The 20,121-nt window shown below is 49.4% G+C and overlaps 1 protein-coding gene across 2 annotated transcripts in view; it reads left to right on the top strand.

The window, feature by feature from the left end:
• PDE3B (phosphodiesterase 3B) overlaps positions 1–19,881 on the top strand; it is a 138,861-nt gene extending 118,980 nt beyond the window's left edge. For both annotated transcript variants that reach the window (XM_083164664.1, XM_083164663.1), the window contains 7 exons: positions 4,404–4,515; positions 4,659–4,757; positions 11,428–11,624; positions 14,299–14,502; positions 16,490–16,651; positions 17,100–17,349; positions 19,109–19,881. In XM_083164664.1, coding sequence (XP_083020790.1) covers positions 4,404–4,515; positions 4,659–4,757; positions 11,428–11,624; positions 14,299–14,502; positions 16,490–16,651; positions 17,100–17,349; positions 19,109–19,338 — 1,254 coding nt within the window. In that variant the 3' untranslated portion in view covers positions 19,339–19,881. The remainder of the gene's footprint in view (positions 1–4,403; positions 4,516–4,658; positions 4,758–11,427; positions 11,625–14,298; positions 14,503–16,489; positions 16,652–17,099; positions 17,350–19,108) is intronic.
• The last annotated feature ends 240 nt before the right edge of the window (positions 19,882–20,121 follow it).

Raw genomic sequence — 20,121 nt, forward strand, 5'->3', positions numbered from 1 at the left:
GAGGAGCAGCAGAACATGAGGACATGCACTGACACTAGGGGGAGGAAGGTACAGGTGGGAGACATTAGTCACAGGAAGAGGAGCAGCAGAACAAGAGGACATGCACTGACACCACTAGAGGGAGGAAGGTACAGGTGGGAGACATTCGTCACAGGAAGAGGAGCAACAGAACACGAGGACATGCACTGACACTGGGGGGGGGGGGAAGGTACAGGTGGGAGACATTAGTCACAGGAAGAGGAGCAGCAGAACACGAGGACATGCACTGACACTAGGGGGAGGAAGGTACAGGTGGGAGACATTCGTCACAGGAAGAGGAGCAGCAGAACACGAGGACATGCACTGACACTGGGGGGGGAGGAAGGTACAGGTGGGAGACATTAGTCACAGGAAGAGGAGCAGCAGAACAGCAGGACATGCACTGACACTGGGGGGGGGGGGAAGGTACAGGTGGGAGACATTAGTCACAGGAAGAGGAGCAGCAGAACACGAGGACATGCACTGACACTAGGGGGAGGAAGGTACAGGTGGGAGACATTCCTCACAGGAAGAGGAGCAGCAGAACAAGAGGACATGCACTGACACCACTAGAGGGAGGAAGGTACAGGTGGGAGACATTCGTCACAGGAAGAGGAGCAACAGAACACGAGGACATGCACTGACACTGGGGGGGGGGGGGGGGGGGAAGGTACAGGTGGGAGACATTAGTCACAGGAAGAGGAGCAGCAGAACACGAGGACATGCACTGACACTAGGGGGAGGAAGGTACAGGTGGGAGACATTCGTCACAGGAAGAGGAGCAGCAGAACACGAGGACATGCACTGACACTGGGGGGGGAGGAAGGTACAGGTGGGAGACATTAGTCACAGGAAGAGGAGCAGCAGAACACGAGGACACGCACTGACACTAGAGGGAGGAAGGTACAGGTGGGAGACATTCGTCACAGGAAGAGGAGCAGCAGAACAAGAGGACATGCACTGACACTAGAGGGAGGAAGGTACAGGTGGGAGACATTCGTCACAGGAAGAGGAGCAGCAGAACACGAGGACATGCACTGACACTGGGGGGGGAGGAAGGTACAGGTGGGAGACATTAGTCACAGGAAGAGGAGCAGCAGAACACGAGGACATGCACTGACACTAGAGGGAGGAAGATTCAGGGGAAATGTGAGGAAGAATTAGTTCACAGAAAGAGTAGTAGATACTGTAAGTGGAATAGCCTCCCATCAGAGGTGGTAGACGCAAATACAGTAGTACAATTTAAACATGCTTGGGATAAGCATATTGATATCCTTACAAAAAAATAAGGATTAAATATGGTTTGAGGTAACATGTTTAAAAAAGGGGCAGACTAGATGGGCCAAGTGGTTCTTATCTGCCGTCAAATTCTATGTTTCTATTCCATAGTTTATGTTAACCATTTCCCTAGATGATTAGTGACAGGTGTGTTGGTAGCTGCTCACCTATAAAAGCACAGTCTGCTGTGAGCCTCAGACCAGATAGCATGCCTGGAATCAAACATTGATGTGGTAGCTATGTGTATTGTAGCCATATTGAGCGATAGTGGTAGGACCTGCAGAAAAGTGGGGTCCCGTGAAGGGAACTGCAGGCTTAAATGCATTGATCAATTCATGAACCAAATCTCCACTGTTTATTATCAGTTAATTTAGTGTGTGCAGAGCCCCTACAATGTGTGTGTGTGTATATATATATATATATATATATATATATATATATGTGTATGTATGTGTGTGTGTATATATATATAGTCACCATCACTGTCCTGTATGATCACTGCTGTTGCTGTCTTGACAAAGGGCCGTTTAGGGCCGAAACATCGACCTATGAATATGGATTAAACTAATCTTTTTGCATCGATCGGTGAGTGCCCTCTTCAGTGTTTACTTCAATGCTGGAGTTGCTATATGTGGATATCCCCCTTGGAATATCTTTAAAGGTGCACCCCCACTAATTTACTCACTTCTGGATGTGAGTGCGGACCCAAAATGTACGAGTGTATGTGTGTGTGTGTGTGTATGTGTGTGTGTGTGTGTGTGTGTGTGTGTATATATATATATATGTGTATATATATATATGTATATATATATATATACACACACAATGCATTCTGTTTCTGTAGCCTCTGACTATTACTTCTCATTAATGAAGTAAATGGTTTAGGAACTTCTAGATGAAATCAGAATTATAATGAGGTGTCCCGGACGCCTATTAATGAGATTTTTGGGCAGGGATAAGAATTGTGGGACCCCCGGGCAGCCCATCTGTGGGGAATTCTGCCACTTAGTACCTCCCAGTTTATACGACTGAGTATAACACACAGTGGCCCCTCCAGTATGACCCGTTATGCCACCCAGTGCCCTTATGATAGCAAACTCTGCTGTGAGCTCTAACGAGCAGGGCCCTCTCTCCTCATCTCCTAAGAATATATCTCTGTCATCTATTTACCATGTACTTGTCGCCATTTGCATTTGTTCTGTAAATCACTATTTTCCTGTTTTTTTTTTGTACATCTATATATTAGGCGCTGCAGAACTCTTGTGGCACCGAATAAATAATAATAATAATCAGTATAAACATGCATTTTGGCTTCCTGGATGCCACATAGTCCCAGCTGTATTGGCATTATGCCCCACACACTTATTTATTTACGGTTTCTTATATAGGTCAGCAGATTCTGTTGCGCTTTACCCTCGTATGTCACACAGTGTCATCATTCTGCTAGACCATGCCTTTGGTATAAACTTTATGCCACAGTGTCCACCCCCCCCCCCCCCCGTACCCTACACTGTGCCCCCATCATGCCCCTTACTAGTACTTGTCTATAAATCCTGGCCAACTGGTGCCCTTCCGAGCTCCGGACAAGGCTGCTGGTGCGGTCTCGACTCCCAGAGGCATCACAGATGTGACATAAGCCTTAAGGAACCTGAAGGTCACTTGGGTGAGCATCCGGGAACAAGTGCCAGTGGGCATCTGTTCTCCCGTTCGGTCCGCACATGTGTGGAGGGGAGTGCATGGGCTATTCACTAGGAAGAAGTGACATCACTTGTGCATGAAGCACGTTGTGATCTCACTACAGCCCCCGCCCCCATTCCTATGACTGCTCACACAACTGCAAGACTATAGGCGCACAGTAATAATCCCCACGTCCCCAATATATAAGTAATTTATGTGCTGATATTTAATGCTACCTTTGTGAAAACCAGGATTCAGAAAACAAACATATTCTGCTCATTCCATTAAAATTGTGCCCCCAGATGTCTGGTTACTACTGATGCCGTTTCCCCTGATCCGCCGGCAATCGCTGAAGTGTTCTAGATCCGACTTGTAGAGGGACCAAACCTTATTGATTTCCCCCCTGTGGCACCGTATAATCATTATCAGCCTGACAGCTTTTTATCATGACTAACTTTTTTTGGCCGCACCGCCTTCCAATAAAATGGTTTTACACAAAATTATCTCGGGCAGCTGAAGTGGATGGTGCAGGTTTTCTGCCAAATCCGACCAATGACATCATTCGCCTCTGAAATTATAAAATGAGTAATCCAAGGTCTTTCGAGGATACCTGCTATAAAAAAATTAGACGGATCGCCACACTCAACACACAACAGCAAAGACTAATTAAGGAATGCTTAATTTACATCAGAGGCTTTACAGTAGCGCTGAGATTATGTATTGTGGTATTGGCCGCAGTCAGTGGCCCGAGACGTCAAGATATTGTCGTTTGTGAGCGGTTTTAGCGACTGGGTGCAGTTGGAGTTCCTGTATTGCTCCTTTTATACTGGGTGTAGTCATTACTGTTGAGTAGACTGTGGGGGTTGTAGTGGTTTTGTGTAGTTATCATCTGGGCCATGTTTATCACAGCTGCCCATTGCCCCTTAATTCTTGGGCCCCCGGAGTGGGTTGTGGTCACACAATCTGAGGAGAGAGGCAGCATTCACTACCAGACAGTGAGTGGCTGTCAGCATGCTGATTGGTGGATCGTTGGTGCTATCCACCAATCCCTCGCCAGGAGGGGCAAGTAATGTTTCTTTTTTTTTTTTTTTATTTATTGGTTCTAACAACTGTGTGTAGAATCCGAAGAGCATTGCTTTGCCCAAGTGCAACATCAGATCCTGTTTACACTGCTCCTTGTACATCTGGTATTCCCGGGTCAGCCCCGTTTACACTGAACCCGGGTCTGACCTGCATCTCATATTCAGAGATGAATATGTGATGTCTTCAGCACATTACCGTACTGAGCGGTTATTGATAAATGCGCTTTTATTCCCTCAGCTCTTTCTTATAGTAGTAAATATATATAATGTCTTTGTGTCCGCGATATCGGCTGTTGCTCTGCTTGGTGTCTGTGGTTAATGACCCGGTCTCTTCCCCCCCCCCCCCAGGTGTCCTACACCTTGTTCCAGGACACAAGGTTGTTTGAAATCTTCAAAATTCCTCAGAGAGAATTCCGAAACTTCTTCAGGGCCCTAGAAAACGGCTACCGGGATATTCCATGTGAGTCCTCTGTGGAGGCGTGACTGCCCCCGGTGGCGGTTCCGTGAATGGTAGTGGCTTACAAGGGAACATAATTCTCATGTTTCATTGGTTAATGAGTTTTGTTGTCATAGGAACCACTAATCTATTACAATGCTTTCCAGACCACAATCGTGTCCATGCTACAGATGTCCTTCACGCAGTTTGGTATCTGACAACCAGGCCCATTCCTGGGTTCCAGGAGCTGTCCAGCGATGAAGCAGGTAAAGTGTCCGTTCCACACCTTTGTTTTATATGCCTAGCGGGTGGTTTCTACTGGGAATTTGCGGTTTTCACTATTGCACATCTACTGTATGTCTTCCTACAACCCCATTGAGTCTAGATCTAGTACAGGCCTGGCCAATCTGTGGCTCTCCAGCTGGTACGAAACTACATGTCCCAGCATGCTTCAAAGGCTAATCAGTGGGAGGGTATGGTGGGCCTTGTAGTTTCACAACAGCTGCAGAGCCACTGGTTGCTCAGGCCTGGTCTGGTGAATTCCCATGAGACGCAATGCAGTGAATAACCAGGTTATGCTAGAATTAGTGGTGGCAGAGCGTTGTGACCGCGATGTGTTATCCTGTTATTGTAGGTTGTAAGATAAGAGGTTGCTATTGCATGTCCGATGGTAACTGTCCGAGCATCATCAATGTCATCCCGGTACTCTGCCTCTAGCACCTTCTAGAACATAATAAATAGAATCTGGTTGCTACGGGCAACATCCCATCTTTGATAGAACTCCCATGTAGGTGGTCCTACATGTGGGTGGACTACAGCTAGGGAAGCGGTGCAGACCAGCAAGCATCTTGATCAACTGTGTGGCTCCTCCCACTTTGAGTCCCTACAGATCCTGCACCACCGTGTACTGCCATATCGTCTGTAGCGGTCATTGTCTGGTTGAAGCAACTGATGAGAATGTTGGGTTCCTGGTTCTCCGTTTAGAGTCCAGAGCGAATGTCTCTTATCTATCGCTATACAAAAGGCTCTACATAAAGAACCTTATGCGGATGAGGCTAGGGACCTCAAATTTTCCTCATGGAGCCGGTGGTCCCTGGTCTGGTATTACTCTGGGGAGCTGCAGAAAGACTGGAACAATCTGTGGCTTTACACAGCAGATCTGCCAGCTAGGCAGAGCCCCTACAGGATTAAAGCAGGTGGTTCGGCTGCGACACCTGTCCCCCGGTCCCTGTTTTATGAGCCTTTGCTATTTGGTTTCTGGTTAATTGATTGATAAGTAAATGCTGATCATTCCTACTCTCCTGCCAAGTGCCGGCTGGCCGCCCATCCGTCCCCCTGCTCACACGGAGTGTATCCTCTTGCTGAAGTCAGCAGCCTCTTGCGGTGCATTAGGATAATATTTCTTTACATAATTAGGAAATTAAAACATCTCAGGCTAAAAATATACTGGGCAAACCATTTTTACTTGATTGCAGCATCTCAGGGTTCGGTGACGAGAAAGCTGCAGCCGGACGTATCGATTCAGAGACCTGCCGGCATCGTTCTTAATCTATTAAGCGGTGGATTCCCGAGGTCCAGCGTGGACTCTAGATCCCCAGCAACTCCCTCCAGGGGGTCCACAGTGGCTTACCGGAATCTGTCACTTTCAGATTTATACTATAATGATTTATCTTTCCGGCTGTGGCCTGTGTCTAACAGGAGTTGTACCCCGTGAGCCGCTGCATGCCCGATTTGTATAAACACATAGCTAAGCAGCACAGAGGGACAAAGCAATGCATGTATTAAGGGGGGCGGCAGGAGGAGGGCACCCCTTTCATCTCATTATACAGTTGTATTTCCTGGGCAGTTCTGTGTTCGCTGGGAGATTCTGCTACGGGCATTTACCCCGCCGGCATTTACCCGCCAGTGCGTGTAAGAATCCCTGTATTGTTGGTGTTCTGGTCTTCTCATAAATGTTCCGCGCTAGAGAAACCATTCAACTGCCCTGCTGTGGTGGTGCTGCTAGCACAGTGTGGTCTGTATTCCAGCACTGATATGCAGACTAGACCTGTGCTGGAACCACCACAGCAGAGAGCAACACCTCAGGCAGGGAAGAGGAACTGCACAGGTTTTGAAAGATGCAGGGTGCTAGAATATCCATTGTGGCATAATGTGAACTAGGTGTTCTGTGTGGCATAATGGGAACTGGGGGGCACTACTGTGTATTTTACCTGTTTGTGATGCTGCGAGATAAACATGTTCTACTTACTGATAATCGATAGCATATAATATTGACACTGTTGCTGGTAGCCCCCACCCCCCCCCCCCCACCCCCAAGTTAGTAGCCATGGGGCAACTACAAACACTACTCTGTGCCCTGGGTGGAGTCTGCTTCTAACGAAGTCCGCGTGCCAGTAATGCTGCACATAATGCCCATGGTCTGAAGCAGGTTACAGACCATTCTACATTCGGGTGCAGGTTTTGCGCTGATGCAAATGGTTACATCGCCCAAATGTACTTGCTGCAGATCAGACTTTGAGTGCGAGCGTGCGGTTGTTGTGGAGTACTGACCCTGCGCGCATGTTCGTGCCCTACCTACCTGCACAGTGCAGTTCCCAGTGTTCTGTTCTGCTTGTGCAGCGCCATCTATCAGGTGGAAGTTGGGAGTGCACCCATCTCTCCAGCAGTAAGCCGCTCTGGAAAATTGCTGACAGATTGCAGAAGTGCGATGACGCTGTATCTCTCAGTGCATCAAAACACAGATGATAAATTACATTGAAATATATTGCTACAGTGATCTATTAACTTCATTGAAAAAAAAATCATTGTGGAAGGAACTTGCTGAATCGTAAATTTAGTTCCCAGCGGCGGACATTAATAAAGTAGGGATTATGGTACTGAGAGCAGGGCCGTCTTAACAGCATTGAAGGCCCTGGGCAAAGCAGTGCACTTGGGGCCCCTACACGCTCAGCCACTGGAACACCCCTCCTGCATTCCCACGTTGTCTCAGCAACTGGCTGTCATCATTCTGATTGCTGAATAGCTCCAACCATCCACCAATCAGCAAGCTGGCTGCAGTGTGGGAGGGGGCTAGAGAATGCAGCACTCTGATTGGGTGTAATTCAAAATCAAGGATGGCTGGGCAGCATTCATTACTTGCCCCCTAAGAAGCTCTGGAGGCACCAGCCTGTGAGGTTATTGCCCTCTAGCCCAGCCCACTCCTGATAATAAAAGTCCCCAAGAACCATAGGGCCCTGAGCATCGGCCCTATACATTAAAAGATAGCCCTGACTGAGAGGCCTCAGCAGGAACCTCTGCGCAGTTGGGTGGGGTAAGGTATCCCAACAGTCAGGATGCTGGCCGAGTCCAAATAACGCTGACCCTAACCCTCCTTAGCCGCGGCGTGACCCTAACCATCCTTGGCCGCGGCGTGACTCTAACCCTCCTTAGCGGCGGCGTGACCCCAACCCTCCTTAGCCGCGGCGTGACCCCAACCCTCCTTAGCCGCGGCGTGACCTCAACCCTCCTTGGCCGCGGCTTGACCCCAACCCTCCTTGGCCGCGGCGTGACCCCAACCCTCCTTGGCCGCGGCGTGACCCCAACCCTCCTTGGCCGCGGCGTGACCCCAACCCTCCTTGGCCGCGGCGTGACCCTAACCCTCCTTGGCCGCGGCGTGACCCTAACCCTCCTTGGCCGCGGCGTGACCCTAACCCTCCTTGGCCGCGGCGTGACCCTAACCCTCCTTGGCCGCGGCGTGACCCTTACCCTCCTTGGCCGCGGCGTGACCCTAACCCTCCTTGGCCGCGGCGTGACCCTAACCCTCCTTGGCCGCGGCGTGACCCTAACCCTCCTTACTTGCAGCAACCCTCCCAAGTGCAGTGTAACACTAGCCCTATCAGTCATTTTACGCAATGTGGATGAGCCCCAGTCTATCAGGACATGTTCCTCGGTTCTCCACTGTATTAATGGAATAGTTGATGCAGTGCGACATATAGTGTACAGACCACCTATTAAGCAGCTACTAAACCTACCTATGAAACCTGTCTTGCATTGTTTATAGAAGTATATACTGTACGCTGGTTCCCCTGAGACGTACGCTAATGCCGTCAGAGCTGTCCACATGTACGCGGAGCCTGTACGGATCTATGCCTGGTGGCTCTGAGTCCCAGCGTCAGGCAATAACAAATGCTGCATTGTAGGACTACAGCGCCTTTACCTTCTGGTCGGACTATTTATATTTTCCCAGGTTCCTACTTAATTTGAAGTCTAATGTTTATTACTCTGATAATGTCTGATGTTATCTTGCGCTTAGCATTACCGCCTCGCAGCCCTGAGCTCTTGTGTTTGAGTCCTGCCACAGCCCTGCTGTGTGGAGTTTGTATGTTCTCTCCATGCTTGTGAGGGTTTCCTCCCACAGTCCAAAATATACTGGTAGGTTCCCTGGTTCTCCCAAAATAATGAACCTAAGTTTGTGTACATGTGATAGGAATATAGATTGTAAGCTCTTCTACAGGTCACTTTTCCCAGCTGCCCCGGTGGCTGCTCTGCTCAGTCTCCTGCCCCACCTACTGTACATGTGTAAATGATGGCTTCCTCAGGGCTGGCTTCTCTCCATCGTGTTCCCTCCGGGGATGGTGGGGTGCCGCTGGCTCTGTCCGTGGAGATGGATACAGCTGAAAGTGCTGCTCTGGCAGACGGATCGGTGGTTCAGATGTATAATAAATAAGTGCACATAGCATAATGCAGCAGTGAGGCGGCCAGCCCCCCACACATTACACGCTGCTGTCTGTCTGCCAGCCACATTAGTGCTGAGAGGAAGCTTTCCCGCATTCATCACTGGATAAATATAGATGGACGCATAGTAATCCCAGACTGGCCTCAGATATGTGCAAAATGGGGAATTTAGGAGGTTAGTGACACGGAGCGTGGTCAGCCCAGTATTGCCGCTTATGTCTGTTCTAATGTGCACATTGCAGCAGGAGTAACCATTCTGTGGCGCATACAGAGGTGCCACAGTGCTCCGCAGCACAGGACAGTGGGGAGCATAGGGATGTATCGGGGACCTGTGAGGTGCCACAGTGGGGAGCATAGGGATGTATCAGGGACCTGTGAGGTGCCACAGTACTCCGCAGCACAGGACAGTGGGGAGCATAGGGATGTATCGGGGACCGGTGAGGTGCCACAGTGGGGAGCATAGGGATGTATCAGGGACCTGTGAGGTGCCACAGTACTCCGCAGCACAGGACAGTGGGGAGCATAGGGATGTATCAGGGACCTGTGAGGTGCCACAGTACTCCGCAGCACAGGACAGTGGGGAGCATAGGGATGTATCGGGGACCTGTGAGGGGCCACAGTGCTCCGCAGCACAGGACAGTGGGGAGCATAGGGATGTATCCAGGGACCTGTGAGCTGCCACAGTGCTCCGCAGCACAGGACAGTGGGGAGCATAGGGATGTATCCAGGGACCTGTGAGCTGCCACAGTACTCCGCAGCACAGGACAGTGGGGAGCATAGGGATGTATCAGGGACTTGTGAGGTGCCACTGTACTCTGCAGCACAGGACAGTGGGGAGCATAGGGATGTATCAGGGACCTGTGAGGTGCCACAGTACTCCGCAGCACAGGACAGTGGGGGAGCATAGAAATGTATCAGGGACATGTGAGGTGCCACAGTACTCCGCAGCACAGGACAGTGGGGAGCATAGGGATGTATCGGGGACCTGTGAGGTGCCACAGTGCTCTGCAGCACAGGACAGTAGGGGAGCATAGAAATGTATCAGGGACCTGTGAGGTGCCACAGTACTCCGCAGCACAGGACAGTGGGGAGCATAGGGATGTATCGGGGACCTGTGAGGTGCCACAGTGCTCCGCAGCACAGGACAGTGGGGAGCATAGGGATGTATCAGGGACCTGTGAGGTGCCACAGTGCTCCGCAGCACAGGACAGTGGGGAGCATAGGGATGTATCGGGGACCTGTGAGGTGCCACAGTGCTCCGCAGCACAGGGCAGTGGAGAGCATAGGGATGTATCAGGGACCTGTGAGATGCCACAGTACTCCGCAGCACAGGACAGTGGGGAGCATAGGGATGTATCAGGGACCTGTGAGGTGCCACAGTACTCCGCAGCACAGGACAGTGGGGAGCATAGGGATGTATCAGGGGCCCTCGCGCTGTGTGTGGGCCCCTCGCTCTGTGATACCCATGGCTGTGTGTCCCCCTCTCGCTGTGTCCGCCCCCTCTCGCTGTGTCCGCCCCCCCCCTTCGCTGTGTGTCCGCCCCCCCCCCCCCCCCTCGCGCTGTGTGAGGGGCCCTCGCGCTGTGTGTGGGGCCCTCGCTCTGTGATACCCATGGCTGTGTGTCCCCCTCGCGCTGTGTCCGCCCCCCCCTCGCGCTGTGTCCGCCCCCCCCTCGCGCTGTGTGTGGGGCCCTCGCGCTGTGATACCCATGGCTGTGTGTCCCCCTCGCGCTGTGTCCGCCCCCCCTTCGCTGTGTGTGTCGTCCCCCCCTCCCCTCGCGCTGTGTGTGGGGCCCTCGCGCTGTGTGTGGGGCCCTCGCGCTGTGTGTGGGGCCCTCGCGCTGTGATAACCCTGGTTGTGTGTCCCCCTCCCGCTGTGTCCGCCCCCCCCCCCTCGCTGTGTGTGGGGCCCTCGCGCTGTGTGTGGGGCCCTCGCGCTGTGTGTGGGGCCCTCGCTCTGTGATACCCCTGGCTGTGTGTCCCACTTGCGCTGTGTCCGCCCCCCCCCCCTCGCCCTGTGTGTGGGGCCCTCGCCCTGTGTGTGGGGCCCTCGCCCTGTGTGTGGGGCCCTCGCGCTGTGTGTGGGGCCCTCGCGCTGTGATACCCCTGGCTGTGTGTCCCCCTCGCTGCGAGACCTGTTGTTACCCCTAGAGAGAGAACCGCTGTCGGTGTGAATGTGATGCTTCTGTTGTTGATCTCCCTTTGTATCCGTTCTCCCTTCCAGATTCGGACAATGTGATGGGTCCTGCACACGTTTACCTGTCCTCTAAGAGCTGCCCCATCATGGACGCCAGCTACGGGAACCTTGCGGCGAATATCCCCGCGCTGGAGCTGATGGCGCTGTACGTGGCGGCTGCTATGCACGATTACGACCACCCCGGTCGCACAAATGCCTTTCTCGTGGCCACAAATGCACCACAGGTGAGTGTGCAGCTGTGTCCATACTGTATGCTACCTGTCACGCACACGTAGTGTAATGTGCACATCTGTCTGTGGAATCCTATTGTACTGGCATCCAGTCACCATGCCGACACCAGGATATCGACTTGTTAGGTCAACAATGAAAAATGTCCAATAATGTCTACACTAGTGTATAAAGTACATGTTACTGTTCTATTAGGGTTAGTCTAAGGTATGCGATAAAATGTTACAGTACGTCGACATTCTGGTGTTGATATGTTACATGTTGACACGATTTAATTGAAATAGATTTTTTTCATATTGTAATGCCTTTTGTGGCTGTAGGGTTTTTGCTTTTGAATTAAATAAGGGTCTGGGGAACCGTTATTACCGGACAATGAGTAATCTGACGCGTCACTTTGCTTATCTCATTACACTGAGTAAAGGGGGTTTCCAGGTGTAACCCCTCTGCTTTGGTTTTCTTGGGAAGAACGTGGAACCTACAGAGTTATTGCAAGAATAAAAAACAGGATTTATAAAAGGAGGGTTCACAATGCAGCGGAGTGTAACCACACGCGTTCAGTTTTCGTTCTGTGAAATAATTTTTTTTTAAATAAATATATTTCAGTAGCTTGCACCTGTCTGGTGCACTATAAATTCTCGTATGTACAGTAGTGGTGCCTTTTACTGGGAATGCGGGCACATCCTTTTTGAACAAAGGTCGCATCAAAAGATCACAGGCTTAAAGAGAGCCACATACAAAGGTGCAAGGCCTCTGAGGGCCGCACTTATGCCGGGCCTTGGAGGGCCACGCCCAGGCCGTGACACCAGATTTTGAGGGTCCAGTCTGTTCTTTGAGGGCCACAGCATGATTCAGGTAGTTTTGTCTGCCTTGCTGATGCTGACTCATCATGGCTAGGCTCCCCAAGACTGGTCTATCCCACTCTCCTCTCCATTCAATAAGACTGATCAAGAAGGGCCCCTAATCCTACCAAATGACATCAGATGATAGCATTTGTGTTTTATCCCCCACAAGACAAAAAACATTTGCTTATGGGTCCATTAGTATTACAAAGCGGATTGTGTGGTTCGGTTCAATACATAAGTTTACGAGCGAAGTATATAAGTCTTCACCGTTACCTCCTCCCTCAATCAGCGCTCCCCCCCCCCCATCTGTATAATCAGCCTGGAAAACGGGCCTTGTCGCAAGGCACAGCATGTAACCAGACCCGCCCTGCAGTCGTCTCTTCCACTTGACTAGAAGACCCAGGACTCATTCACCCTCACGTATAACATGATTACAGTGTATCAGCTGAGTGGAGTTTTAATCCCATTATAAAGATCGATTTGACATGGCTATGAAGGGAGACTGGGAAATTTTTCAGGATAGACATTAAGGCTTCTAAATTGGTTTAGCGTTGAATCATTCAACTTTAGAATTATGATTTATCTTATTTTATATTTAACCACGAATGGCAACAGGTATCCCTCTGCAGGGCAGGCGGCCTGGTCTCGGCGTGGAGGCGATCACCCGCTCAAATCACCCGTGTTCTTCCTAAAGTATGAAAATCACAGAAACGGGGCCCTGGGGGTCTTACAAGCGGTGTTTGGCACGCAGGATTCTTCGTAATTAATGGAGCGTTCCGTATACGCGGTCACAGGGGATTTCTAAAGGAAGGCTAGGACACCAGCAGAGGCTATATATATATATATATATATATATATATATATATATATATATATATATATATATATACACACACGTGATATTCACACGTACACATGCGGCTTCCACGCCATGGTCCAGATTTGCTCTACATGGTGTTATCTGTCAGATGATGGGGGGGGGGGGGGGGGGGGGGGCTCATTTTATTTATTTTTCCCCTCCGAAATCTACTTTTCCAGGCTTTTTGCATTGGGAGATTGTCAGAGCAATGCTCTGAAGATCTCTGAAGGGAGTGGGATCATTGGGTCGACAAGCAATTAGGTCAACATGACTGAAGGTCGACATGGGGATGGTGATTGTCGACATGGACACTAAAAAAGTGCGCTGCGCTTGGCACACTATATTTTTCTCCCACCAAGCCCTAGTGGATGGTAGGGCATGAAATACCGCCTGTCGGCTCAATAAAACCGTGAAAAACCCCATGTTAACTTTTTGACAATTGACCATCCCCATGTTGACCTAATGACCCTGTCATTTGTTGGGGCGGATAGAAAAAAGCAAAGTTCTGCAGAATATATCACTAAAAGGCTATTCAATTGTCCTCCTGCAGGTAAGAAATGAATCCTTGATAACGCAAGAGTTATGGGGACCGGCAGACCTGTTAACGCAGGAATCGGTGAACTTTTCATGGTTTCTGTGGGTTAACGCACAATAAACCCGGTTAGCGCCTGTTAGATTCATGTATTAATGTGCCTGTCAGAAAAGCTAATTGATTTGCTTCACGCTTTAAGGCCTGAGTCTTCTTCCTTTAAAATAATGCGGTTATTGAATAACCCCCTATGTAATTGTTGGTGTAGATGGGATAGAGTAGTGTTCTCCTGATCCCTATGGAGGGGGATACATACGTTATCACGGAGGTGGGGATACCAGCAGACGAAAGACCAACCCTGGCATCCCGATGACTTAATCCCGACCCTCTTGTACTGATGTCTCCCACATATTTCCAGCGACTGTCTAATCTCGTTCTAGGCTGTTCTGTACAACGACAGATCCGTCCTGGAGAACCACCACGCGGCGTCTGCTTGGAACCTCTTCCTCTCGCAGCCAGACTACAACTTTCTCACGTACTTAGACCACGTGCAATTCAAGCGGTTCCGATTCCTTGTCATTGAGGCCATCCTCGCCACCGATCTGAAGAAGCATTTCGACTTCTTGGCCGAATTCAATGCGAAGGTCGGTATTATTGGAAGGTGATCCAACTCACGTGGTCTCTTTAGGGCTTAAACCAGTCTTAAGATGGGAGGGAACTGCCAATCATCTGAGCTCTGCAGGGGAAGCTGAGACTAGGGGTACAGTCAAGGGGGGCGCTATGTATATCCCAGCCCGACCTATCTGTAATCATTTGTTAGATACACTTATTTGTAAAATCTCTTAAATACACAGCTGAATACGGAGTCTAAAATGGCGTTACCATTGGCAGCAAGCCTGGCTGTGAAGTTGGCACATATGCCCATGCCTGTACTGCAGTACCACAGTATTGGGATAGAAATGTGTAATAATGAGCAGGATGCAGAATTACTGCCTTTTTTGTTGGATACACTCCTGCAGATAGTGTATCTAAAGGTGCATACACACTGTACAATTTTTTTGACCAATTTGGTTGAAAGACATTTCCATTGAACCCAGTCTCCTGGACGAAAGATCTAGCTACAGTTTATAGGCTCATTTTGAAAGGTATCCAAATTGAGCTACCTGCACAGTTGAGGAACAATCTTGATGAACAACTGGCGGGTATGCGCATCATCATTCATCGTTTGTTTGTTGACAATATCTTTTGTCCAGGACACTGTGTTCAATGGAAATGTCTTTTAACCAAATTGGTCAAAACAATTGTACAGTGTGTATGCACCTTTAGGGGCATATGTATGAAGCCCGTAGAAAAGCTAAAGTAGAAGGTGATAACGCACCATCCTTTGAATTTTTGAAAAATGACAGTTGGGAGCTGATTGGCTGGTGCGTTATCACATTCCACTTTATCACTTCACCAGGCTTCATACATCTGCCCCTAAGTTCTGGTCTGCTACTGGGATATGCATTACACGTAGATGTCCTCACCTTGTGCTCTTCCTAGCACCCGGGTTTGTGTCTGGCTGCTCACCCGCAGAGACGTTCTGCACACATAATATGAGAGGTAAAGATACTGTGATGGACTTTTAGTTATATTTTCAGTCCATCAGGAAATCATTAAATATAGGCTTCTTCTTGGCCTCCTGGTCTGCCATCGTGGACCATTCGTTTTTAATAATTAAGTGACCCGGAGGCATCCAGTAATAGCCGGCCAGCGATGCAGCATACCCTTCATCCAAGTATAATGCTTGTCCTGGGAAACTGAGAGCAGTCATGTTAGATACACACTGTATTAGAGGGTATCTAACAAACACCTTTTGGTACCCAAAGAACTTTTAATATATGTAACAAAATGTACAGATATGTGGTAGTCCTGGGATAAATCGGAAATCAGAGGCTGGCTGGCATTGAATGGTTAGCAGTGCATTCTGAAACATGTAGTTCCCTACACAGCGGGAGAGCCACAAACCCGTTGTATTTTCTAAAAACCCATTTAGAGCACAGGTTCTTAAACTCGGTCCTCAGGACCCCACACGGTGCATGATTTCCAGGTCTCCTCACGGAATCACAAGTGAAATAATTAGCTCCATCTGTGGATCTTTTAAAATGTGTCAATGAGTAATGAGTGCAGCTGTGCGCCTGCCGGGTGACCTGGGAAACGTGTTTGAGAACCACTGTTTTAGAGGATTCTACAGACTCCTCTTCACCCAATTAGACTCCCAGGGGGTAGATTCTAAAGATAAAAAGTACTGGTGTTACCAATAGCAACAGATTCTATAATTTCCTAGGCTACAGTAATGAGATGCTAGCTAGAGCCTTATTGGTTGTTAGGGCCAACCGCTCCACCTTTCATTTTTTGAAGCTTCCATACACCTTTCCCCCCACCCTTTAAATATACCTTTTAGACTCATCTCTACTCTACCACCCCTCCTCCCATTTCTGCACCCCCTGAAGAATGTAAGCTCTTGTGCCCGGGACCCCCTCTCCTACAGTCTCCTCTCCATAATAACTGTGTGTATGCTTTATCCCGTGTGCCGCCTGTTGATATCAGGGACTGTGGTTATTGTGGCGATTCCTTTTTCCCGGTGTCTAGGTAAATGACGTGAACAGTAACGGCATAGACTGGAGTAACGAGAACGACCGGCTCTTGGTGGGCCAAGTATGCATTAAGCTGGCCGACATTAACGGGCCAGCAAAAAAGCGGGAGCTGCACTTGAAGTGGACGGAAGGAATCGTCAACGAATTCTATGAACAGGTAGAGACTTGTCAGAGGGCCAATCTGTTTCCTGCATGGAAAGGTGCATCACTTCAGGTCTCCTTTCCCATAATGCTGCAGGAGAGATGGGGAGGGGGTTAGCGGCAGGATGGAGTGTTGGGGATCCAGGGTTTTTATAGAAGAAAACTAGATTTACTGCATGAAGCAGAATGTAATACCAAATCACACCACTAGGTGGCACCACATTTACAGTATAAATCTGTATTCAGCGACATGAGAGGGAAGATGATCAAATCTTGGTGAGAAATAAAGTACTAGCCAATAATCTGTCATTTTACAGGCAGCGCGCAGCACAGGAGCTGATTGGCTGGTCATTTTACCTCCAACTCCATTTTATCTCTCTCCAAGATTTGATAAATCTGTTCTCTAGGTGTTTGATGAATGATCTGTAGGAGCGTGTGTGAAATGAGTAATGATGATGTTCCAGGGGGACGAGGAGGCGAGCCTGGGGCTACCTATCAGCCCGTTCATGGACCGATCGGCCCCACAACTGGCCAAGCTGCAGGAGTCCTTCATCACCCACATTGTGGGCCCCCTGTGTAACTCCTATGACGCTGCCGGCTTGCTCCCGGGGAAGTGGTTGGACGAAGAGGAGGAGGAAATGGAAAGTGACGATGAGGAAGATGCGGATGATTTAGATACAGAGGATGACGAGTTGGATGACGAGCTTAGCCCGAGTAAGTATTTCCTGTAATGCACTTTGGGTATAATGTACTAAGCTTTGGAAAGTCAGCGCCTGTCATTTCTCAAACTCCGCCTAATACCTCCCAACTGCCCCGTGTTTGGATGGGCTGCGGTATCACTGGGTGGGGGGACAGTAGGGAGACGCTCTTTCACTTATTGCTCCCCCATAGTGATGAAAACAGGGTTTGGCTTAATTGCGGCACTTCCTAATTCCTGGCATGAGCCTTTGGCGCGCTTAGCTGTCCCTCAAGCCAGCACAGATTTGTGAGGTATGAGTCAGGAGCTGATTAGCTGGTACTTTATCTGTTTACTCTATCACTCTCCAAGGCTTATACCCTTTTTACACCAGCCTAATCTCCCGGGTTGGGCCCGGGAACAAGCCACGACTAGAGCGAGTGTGAAAGGTTCCCGGGGCAAAATCCCGGCGAAAATTGCTGGGATTTCAACCCTGCTATGGAGCAGGGTTGTTCCTGGGGACCTGGCTGGTGTGAATGGGGTAGGGTATATTTACCCGGGTTACCGGTCCTCGGTGTTCTGTCCGGCCGGGGCTCTACACAGGCGGCGGGTGCAAATGATGGGATAGGCAGCGGATGAAAATGACGCAGCTCTCCGGTGGCTGTGAGGGCACCGGAGAGCCGCGTCATCTTCATCCACCGCCTGTCCCGTTATTTGTGCCCGCTGCCTGTGTGGATCCCCGGCCTGCACAAAGGACAAGCAACCGGGGTGAGTATTCTCACCACCTCCACCAACTGGCCGCCGCCTCCCCACCTCCTGCTGGCCTCCTCCCTGCCCCCTTCCCACACCAGAAAATGCAGGGACTTTTCTGGTGTGAAAGGGGCCAACCCGGGAATGGCCCGGCATGATTCCTGGGTCATATTCCCAGGTGGGTCCCTGCATTTTCTGGTGTGAAAGGGGTATAAGTACATCTTCTGAAATTCGCCGGTGTATCCCTAAAATCTGTGCGCCTGGATGTAAACGCCTGTCTTGCCCACTGGATACCATCCACCGCTGTCTTCGTTAGTATTGGGGTGCACATTCGCGCCACTCTAGGTGCAGAAGACCCATGTCCCAATTTGTGCTTGCTAAAATGTCGGCTGCCACGAACACAAGTCTGGATGGTTCCGCTCATTAGCATGGCACCGCCCAAAATCAGCTCACCAGAAGCGGCGACTGCTGACGGGTGGATAATGAACGCCAACAGTACACGTCGGTCTGCTCCTGAGTATGAGTCAGTGGTATGCGGAACTTCACAAGCAACTCTAGTCCCCAAATTGCACACGTTTCAGTTCTTCTATAGAAAGGAAACTGAGAGCAAATATTGTAGTTTGGTAAAACCGCGAATGTCCGGCCAAATGCCATTAAGTGCCTGGACTGTAATGTATATTATTCTCACTTTATATGTGCGGTGTCTGGGTACTGCTGCGGTCAGAGCTTCCTGACATCACTATTGGTCTTCTCCATGTAATCGTTCACTGGGTTCCGCTATTATATTAAATAATCTTTCATTAGTACCCTCACATGCAACGATCACATCGCATGTGTAGCAAATCCCAGGATTGGAAGGTCCAATTCTGGGATTCAAATCCTTGCGTTTTTAGGGCCGGATTCCGACGATCCCGGGATTGGCCACCCTACACCTGCGCAATTCTTATCTGCCCCATATTCCATTTCCTGCCCAAGTACAGGGTATAACAAAGCACGCCGGTACATCCGTCCCACCGCCATCTGTATAGTAATGTGTGTGTCTTTCAGAGCCGCAGAGACGGAAAGGCAGGAGGCGAATGTGTTGCGAGATCATGCATCATCTCCGCGAGAATCACAAAGTATGGAAGAAGGGCATCGAGGAGGAGGACAAGTCAAAAGCAGATACCAATAAGCCACCAAGCGAGGGGTCATCGTTACCTCCGTCAGATGAAATCCAGGTCATCGAGGAAGCGGACGAAGAAGACGAGAGACAATCAGGGGAGGAGAGAAAGTGCTAGGACTCTGTAAGGCGGGACGGAGGCGTGAACACTTCACAAACTGTAACTTTGCAAGAACGGCCTTATTACTGTGAGAGGACCTCGCCCGTCCCACCACTCTATGCACTTTCACCACCACCACGTGGAATATACAAACATTATATTTAGACGTTAATTATTGTACAACTTGATGCAAAGTCCTTTGTGCCCTAATTGGTATACTATTACCATTTCTAATGCTGCCTTGCTAAATACAGAGCTCTTTTTTTCCATAAGGTACTTCGTTACAATCATAAAAAGTGACTTTTCTTACCAAAGCAGCAACAGCAATTTTTTTCTGGGCGAGACCGGAGCAGTGACGGCGCAACGGGTCGCTGCTCCGGCGCCGTCAAGTCTGTTGTATTTTTCTGTTATTTTTTAGAACAAGAAACTGCCTGTGACAGATCTGGAAGAATAACGCCATCTGGACCCGAGTTCCTCTTATTTAAGTATCGGGTTCCTCAGCGACCCAACTCGGTTCCGTCAGAAAGACTTGCCGGAACAGGAAAGTTCTCATTTTTAAAATCGGACAGAAAAAAAAAAGAAATCCCAAATGCATCATTTTCAGATGCCTTTTATGTGTTGTGTATAACCTGCTTGTGTTTTATCTCATTTTACTGAAAAGTTGTTTTTTTCCAGGTATCGAGGGACTGGATGAGTCTATTTTTTTTTCTCTCCCGTCCCCGCCCCCTTTATAAGTTGTGGTTCTGTGGTAGCCTTGAAAGAAAAGACAAACACGCAAAAAAAAAAAAAAAAACCCTAAAA

Source organism: Crinia signifera, chromosome 11 (genome assembly GCF_055691185.1).
Source record: "Crinia signifera chromosome 11, ASM5569118v1, whole genome shotgun sequence".
Lineage (NCBI taxonomy): Eukaryota > Metazoa > Chordata > Amphibia > Anura > Myobatrachidae > Crinia > Crinia signifera.